The 8306-nt window shown below is 47.1% G+C and overlaps 1 protein-coding gene across 4 annotated transcripts in view; it reads left to right on the top strand.

Annotated features, from left to right (window-relative positions):
• The window catches only part of pltp (phospholipid transfer protein), a 200640-nt gene extending 192759 nt beyond the window's left edge, over positions 1-7881 (top strand). For all 4 annotated transcript variants that reach the window (XM_072514495.1, XM_072514497.1, XM_072514496.1 and 1 more), the window contains exons 14-16: positions 746-809; positions 2428-2504; positions 3497-7881. In XM_072514495.1, the coding sequence (XP_072370596.1) occupies positions 746-809; positions 2428-2504; positions 3497-3604 (249 nt within the window). In that variant the 3' untranslated portion in view covers positions 3605-7881. The remainder of the gene's footprint in view (positions 1-745; positions 810-2427; positions 2505-3496) is intronic.
• Positions 7882-8306: the final 425 nt, after the last annotated feature.

An 8306-nucleotide genomic window follows, 5' to 3' on the forward strand; every position in this document is an offset into this window, starting at 1 on the left:
TTCTTCTCTCAGGGAGTTGTGAACTGGAATTCTCGACCACAGAAAGCTGGGGCCAGTTCGTTGGGTATATTCAAGAGGGGGCTGGACATGGCCCTTGCGGCTAAATGGATCAAGGGGTATAGAGAGAAAGCAGGATACTGAATTTGCATGATCAGCCATGATCATATTGAATGGTGGTGCATGCTCGAAGGGCCGAATGGCCTACACCTGTACCTAGTTTCTATGTTTCTACAATAAAGATATTCTACCCATGTTAGTGGGTCTGTTGTTATTACCCTGTAAATAAAGGCACATTAATATTTTACATTATACTTATGTTAAAGCCTTGCTTTCAAATCCATCAAGCTATCTTCAGCCCCAGCTCCCAATCACTGTGGTTCCTTTTGTGCCTGTACCCCAACCTGTGTTGCTGATACAAGGTCAGATGAAAAAAAATTCTCTTGCTGGGAAAACCTGAGGAGAGACCGGCTTTTGAGGTGAGAATCGGGGTGAGAGGAGTTTTGCTCTGCCAGTCACTATATTTCAGAGGAAAGGCTCAAATAGGTCAAAAGCAGGCTCAAGACAGGAAATGACAGCATTGGTCCATGGCTCCGAGACGTGCTTTTCTGTTGTTAAAAATCAGTTGACAACCTTGAGAACTGATTCCTTGGATATCACAATACAGAGCAGCAGATGATAGTAGTGCTTTACCTAGACTTCTGATGTTATGCCAGGTCTGATCTGACAATTTCCTCTATTCTTTCAGCTCATCCCTCTTCAAACTCCAGTGAAGACTCTTCTGCAATTCACTGTCATGCCAATTATCAATGGTAAGTGTTGCACTCTGTGTTAGGCATCATGTTTACACACTCGTCACGGTGCAGGTTAGCAGTCAGGGTGCTGGGGTTAACTGAAATATATTCAGCTAAAGCTATTTGTTGCTACCTTACACACTTGACAGCTCTATCAGTTGGACAAGTTAGATGATGAAATGAAGGTCCATTACCGGCTATGCGGAAGAGGTAGTAGTCTTGGACCCAGACAGATAGCTGATCCCTTTTTCAGCATCTTTCCGTGCATGTTACACGTGTACGATGTCCAGACAATAACCTGGAGAAGTACTGATTGGCAGTGAGCTTCCTGTGAAAGTGGATAACCAGATAGGTTTCCCTTCACTGCTGTGTGACATGGTAACCTATACTGTTTCATCGGCTCCTGATAGCCAGGTACAATTCCCTAAGAGCAGCTAATCGTCCAATTGCTTGACTGTCTCAACATTGTTAATCCATGACCTGGACAGTAGAATATGCAACAACAGGGTCTTCAGAAGTGATTTCAACATTGAACTGGTCCAATAATCATCTGCGTATATACATGTTGCAGGGGCTCAACAGTAATCATAAATAGAAAATCTCTGTGGTCAGGAAATTTCCGATGATGGGGTATCCCATCCGCCATCCAAAGAGTGGGCAGGGAGTACATCTCCCGACACTGCTTGCCCTGTGGCCATTTCACTCTCCAATATACATTAATTGGCTACAGGTGGGACTTCCACCTCCTCACTCAGGAGGATGCTCTGCCTTAGAGAGCTGCTTCTATTATGAACAGAAGTGGATGTTTATGGAGGCCACAGAGTCTACGATCTGGGAGTGCACGGAAAGGGAAATGTTCAGGGTCTCGGGGCGGGGAGGGTAGGGAAGGCCTGGGAGGGAGGAGGGTGGATAGTGGGGATTGAGGAGAGATCAGGGTGGGGGGTGAAAGTGGTCCAGCAGAGAGGGTGCCCAAAGTTAGAAGGGGATTTCTGGAGGCACACCCTCCGCCTAAGTCTCATCATTATCAGGCTTTCCTACACCTGGGAAAATTTTCCACCAGGCTGAAAATTGAGGCTGGATGGGAAATGGCCCTTAAGTGTCTCAATTGAAGGCAAGGGCTGGCTGCCTCCCTGAGGCTTCGCCTGCCCCAATGTAAAATCACAGAGGGCAGGAACCCAGGAGGAGGCCCATTCGTGCTATTTGATGCTCCATCCAGTTAATTCAGCTGAATTCAGGCCTATCTGTTTGCTTTCCACTCTGAGGGACTCCTCCTAGGGATGCTGGGGCATTTTAAAAGAGCCTAGAGTAACATTGCCATTTTAACATTGCACTCTATAGAGTAGAATCATAAAATGTTACAACATGGAAGCAGACCATTTGGCCCATTATGTCTGGGCCACCTCTCTGGGAAAACAACTTAACTAAGTTCCCCTGCCCTTTCCTCATATCCCTACTAACCTTTTGTCTACAGGTAATTATGAATTCCACATTTGAAAGCCAAGATTTGATTCCAATCCATCAGAACAGATGGCATGTTGTGTTCCGTACATAACAGAAGGAGCATGTAAATAGTGTTAAAGTTATAAACTCACCCTCTAACACCTAGATCAGTCCCTTTTATTCTTTCTCTGTTTAGAGCGGACTCTGAAAGGAGTACAGATTCCACTCCCTGAAGGAATTGATTTCATCAATGAGACGATGAAAAACCACATGGTGGGTAATGTTGTAACACACTGCACCTCCTTTGCTAATTATTTATATTAATCTGTTACCAAGTTTGGTAAAGTCTGATATGGAACAGTTGAACAATTCCATCAACTTAGACCCAAAACAACATGCTCTTGATTACACTGTATACACCGCCATACAATATATCATCCATGTAGTGCTTCATACATGTTACCATATGTTAGCCCATGTAGTACTTCATGCATGTAACTCTAAAGTATATCAATTCTATACAATGTATATGCTGTTTTAAAGGTCATGCCATGTGCAGATGCATACTCCCTCATACGTGGTAAGAAACACAATTGCTCCACATTCAGCTTGTAATGTTGTAGGTTTGTTTCCCATCTCACTGTAACCTCACATACAACTCTTCCTCTGGGCGTAACTGTAGAAGGAAGGATGTGATTCCAGGAATCCCCTCTCTCATAACTAAAGAGAAATACCCCTCGAAGTCTCAATGTTCGAGAATTGTCCGTTTACTGGATATTCCAATGCATTTTACACCAGGACCCCATTTTTGAATAAACTTTGCACCTATAAACCAGGGCCCGGTATGGGTGGGGAGCCTGCACGTGTGTGGGGTATGGACATGGAGTCTGAGGGGTTATTTGTGTGGAGGGACCGTAGACATACAGGAGTCGACCAGGGACACGGGTGGATATTGGGGGAAGGTTTGGAAGGTGGAGGCCATAAGCTGAGTTGGAAAAGTACTGTCCTCACCACCTTTCAGCTGCTGTGTTTTGAGACCCAAGAAAGCTGATTGTCCAACATTCAATTTAAAACAGTGCTTACGTGAAAGGCACACAACCTTATTAAAATATTTAAATCACCAACTGGCCTCATCACCCACCCCACCACCACTTACCTCCATTAACATACAAACTGGGTGGGTTGGAGTTGGTTTTTGATTTTTAAACATTTTTTTGACCTCACTATGTTTGATATGGAGGCTAATTGTTCTTTGTAATTCCCAGGGTTTTCTGTCAGTTGGAGCAGATTTACATTTTTACAAAGGCCTGAGGGAGGTTATTTATATGAATATGCAGCCACTCTCCCCAGGCAACGCAACTGTCGGCAACTAGAAACCACGCTGTGAACAATGGAAGCCTCCACACAGAGCATCAAGATCCTCAGCAGTATTATTACTCCGTCACTATTCATGAATTTTATTAACCTAATACTGGCTTATTTAGATCTGTTCACTTTGTCTTAATATGTCTTGGGGATAATTGTCCCTTGCGCTGGACAGAGTGTAGAGTTTAAGCCATTGTTGCACACTAGAAGAGTGATTGGTTGTGCTAGTGTAAACAATTGATCATTTATTGTTATTATTTTCTAGCGGAGTTCTGTACTCGTAAATTGATGGGTTTTTGTCACTTAACACTGTACTTGCCAGCTAAAATCCTAACACTGAACCATCAGCTAAAACCTTAAGACAACCTCAAAACTTTGGACACACCTCCAGGTACAGTACACAAAGTTTGTGTGCAGGTGACAGTGTACGGTTCCATTACATCATAATATAAAGATTGTTTCAGTATCAGGGTGAGGTAGGCCAAACATTGGGTTACAGCTCATTGAGCATGGAATCACAACTTTATGTGACTTCTATAACTCTATCAAATCAATTGCATGAAGATTTACATCCAAAGAGTCGACAGGAACACTCAATCAGTAGGTGTTACAGGAGACCCACTCTTAGTGTCTCTTATATGCCCATTATCACCTTCAGTCTGCCTGTTCATGTTGGATACTGGATAGTTCAGACAATTAAAAATAAGTCCACCAATTCATGAGAACAATGGCCTTCTAAACTCACGAGCTGTGTCTGATTAATGGAACTTGTTCCCTTTCTGTGGGCCTGAATCCGTCCTACTGTTGGTGAAGACACAATTCTATTGGGAGCTTGCCTCTTTCATCTGCGCCTGCAATCTCTCAAACAAGTCACCTGCCTCCACAATAATCGATCTCTTTCTTTCAGAATACAGCCTTGTGATGATGATTTGAATGTGGTGATAACTGTGTTAAACATCACCTGGTGTGGAGCTTAGTTACGAATATAGCACGTGAAATTCCGCAGAGAATCCCAGTCTCGGGCGGCACGGTGGCGCAGTGGTTAGCACTGTTGCTCATGGTGACGAGGACCCAGAATCGGTGGGTTGGCCTTGTGGCGTTCACACATTCTCCCAGTGTCTGCATGGGTCTCACCCCACAAAAATGTGTAAGGTAGGTAGATTGGTCACGCTAAATTTCCCCTTAATTGGAAAAAAAGAATTGGGTACTCTAAATTTATTAACAAAAAGCACTCCCAGCTCCTTTTCTTCATTAAATGCCCTTACCAACAGCGGCTCCCGCACCCCCGTAAACATCTTATAAAATTCCATCGGGTATCCATCCAGTCCCGGGGCCTTACCCGATTGCATCGCTTCCAGCCTCTCTATTACCTTCCCAAGCCCAATTGGGGCCCCCGGGACCTCTACCAGCTCCTCATCCACCTTCGGGAACTCCAGCCCTTCCAAAAATCGCATCATCCCCTCTTCTACTTGCTGTGAAAATCTCGAAACACTCCATTCACACCGGCCAGATCCAAGACCACCTTCCCACCTGTATCCCTCACTTTCCCAATCTCTCTCGCTGCCTCCTGCTTCCTCAATTGATGTGCCAGCATCCTGCTCGTTTTCTCCCTGTACTCATACACCGCCCCTCTCACCCTCCTCAGCTGTCCCACCGCCTTGCCCGAGCATAGGAGACCAAATTCAAATTGTAGCCTCTGGCATTCCTTCAAAAGCCCTTCCTCTGGGATCTCTGCATATCTCCTGTTCACCTGCAGGATTTCTCTCACCAGCCTCTCTATCGCACCCGCTCCGCCCTCTCCTTGTGTGCCCGAATAGAAATAAATTCCCCCCTGATAACTGCCTTCAATGCCTCCTAGACCGTACCCGCCAACCACCTCCCCCGTATCGTTAATCTTTATATACCCCCAGATGGCTTCCCTCACCCGCTTGCACACCTCCTCCTCTGCTAATAGCCCCACATCCAACCTCCATTGCGGGTACTGAGTCCTTCTTTTGTTCACACGCAGGTCTAGCCAGTGCGGGGCGTGGTCTGACACCACTATTGCTGAATATTCAGCATCCATCACCTCTGCCGGCAGCGTTTTATCCAGCACAAAGAAATCTATTCTGGAGTACACCTTGTGCACATGGAGTAGAGTGAAAATTCTTTCCCCCTCAGCCTCCCAAATCTCCATGGATCGACCCCCCATGTGCTCCATGAACCCCCGGAGCTCCTTAGCCATAGCTAATGCCTTCCCCGACCTAGGGCTCGACCGGTCCAGTCTTGGATCCAGGACCGTGTTGAAGTCTCCCCCCATAATCATCCGGTGAGAATCCAGGTCCGGAGTCCTCCCCAGAACCCGCCTCATAAATTCCACATCATCCCATTTCGGGGCATAAATATTCACCAGCACTACCGGCATTCCCTCCAGTTTCCCACTAACCATGACATATCTACCTCCCCGGGTCAGCCTCTATATTCCCCACCTCAAAGCCACCCACTTATTGACCAAAATAGCCAGCCCCTTTGTTTTAAAGTCCAACCCCGAATGAAATACTTGCCCAACTCATCCCTTCCTCAACCTGATCTGATCCCCCACCTTCAGGTGTGTCTCTTACAGCATGGCCACATCCGCCTCCAGTCTCCTCAAGTGTGCAAACACACGGGCCCTCTTGACTGGCCCATTCAAACCTCGAATGTTCCACGTGACCAGCCGGGTCGGGGGGCACCCTGATCCCCCAACTCTCTCCCCCCATCCCCTCTCCCCTTGTTAACCTTCAACTCATCCCCCACTGTGCTTCTGTGAACTAGCCCGCCCAGCTCACCCGGCAGCTCCCGCCCCTGGGGCCTATCATCCTACCTCCCCCTGCTCAAATATTAGCGCAAACAATCAATAGGAACAGAAAAAAGAAAAACCAACCCCCCATCCCTTAACAAAGAACAAAACGCAAACCTAAAGCCGAAGAAGAGAAAAACAAAATGGCACCGAAGAAAGGTTTTACAACAGCATCACAACACCTCCACCAAAGTTCAAAGTCCACCTTCTCCTGCCAGCCTATTGTCTCTCATAAACTCTGCTGCCTCCTCCGAAGATCTAAAGTACAGTCCCGGCCCCCATAGGTCACCCATAGACACGCTGGGTACAATAGTCCGAACCTCGCCCCCTCCTTGTAGAGGGCTGTCTTGACCTTATTGAAACGTGCCCTTCTCTTGGCCAGCTCTGCACCCATGTCCTGGTACACATGAATCTCACTGCCCTCCCAGACGCAAAGCCTCATCTGCCTGGTCTACCTCATGATTCACTCCTTATCAAGGAACCGATGCAACCTCACCACCATCGCCCTTGGCGGCTCGTTCCCTGGGGCTTACGGATCAGCGCTCTGAACTCGATCCACCTCCAACGGCCGGTCAAACGTGCCTTCACCAAGCAGCTTCTCAAGCATCTTCCCCACATACGTGCCAGCATCGGCTCCTTCACACCCCTCCAGCAGACCCACGATCCAAATATTCTGCCTGCGTGACTGGTTCTCCAAGTCCTCCACTCTCTCCTGCATCCGCTTCTGCTGGTCCTGTATCAGTCACCTCCCCGCTGCCATTGAGGCGAACTGCTCGTCGTGCTCCCATGTCAACTCCTCCAACTTCTGCCTGGCCCTGGGCTGCCAGTCTCGTCTCCATGCGGTCAACCACCGCCTTGATCGAGTCCACTGCTTGGGCCAGGTCCTCCAGACTCTCCCTTCGTTGCTGGGTGAACTTCTCATTCAAGAAGTTCACCAGCTGCTCCGTCGACCATTGAACTGGCAGGGCCGCTCCCTGCCCCTCCGCCATCTCCACGTGCGTTACCAGCACCACACCCGCTCCGACCGACTTATTTCTACTTTTTGGGGCACTTCTGGTCCTCAGCTCCATAAACTAGAGGGTCAATCTCCTCTACTCACACTTCAACACCTTTTTCCTTCTCACGTCGACCTGCAAATCGGGGAAAAGGCCCCAAAAAACCGCCAAGATGGGGAGCTACCAAATGTGCAACCATTCATTCCATGGCCGCCACCGGAACCCAATAGTCCACATCCTTAATAGTGCTGGTACCACACCAAAACATAATCCTGTAATGTTTCTGAAAAAGTTATTCCAAATACTGGTTGTATAGAAAGCCATTCTAAGTGTATTCGGTATTGTAATAATCCATAAGGTGTTTGTGTGTGTTAATCACACATAATGACATAACCTGCTCCTGAATATTCGTATATTTCTCCTAATGACCAACTGTATTTCATACTGTTTAATAAAGATAATGACAATGTCACTCTCCGCCTCACTTGGTGAGTATCAGGACCAGTTTAAAAATGAAGGGATTCAGCAATCCACTCTGTTCATTTCAAGAGGGGTTGAATACAAGAGCAGGGCTGTACTGTTGAGGCTGTATAAGGCTTTGGTTAGGCCCCATTTGGAGTATTGTGAACAGTTTAGAGCCCCGTATCTAAGGAAGGATGTGCTGGTCTTAAAGGGGGTTCAGAGGAGGTTCACAAGAATAATTCCGGGAATGAAGGAACTGTCATATGAAGAACGGTTGAGGACTCTGGGTCTGTACTCATTGGAATTTGGAAGAATGAGGAGGGATCTCATTGAAACGTACAGAATACTGAGAGGACCAGATAGAGCGGACATGGAGAAGATGTTTCCACCAGTCGGAGAGATTACAAACTGAGGACATGGCCTCAGACTGATGGG

The sequence above is a fragment of the Scyliorhinus torazame genome, chromosome 8 (assembly GCF_047496885.1).
Source record: "Scyliorhinus torazame isolate Kashiwa2021f chromosome 8, sScyTor2.1, whole genome shotgun sequence".
NCBI classification, from domain to species: Eukaryota; Metazoa; Chordata; class Chondrichthyes; order Carcharhiniformes; family Scyliorhinidae; genus Scyliorhinus; species Scyliorhinus torazame.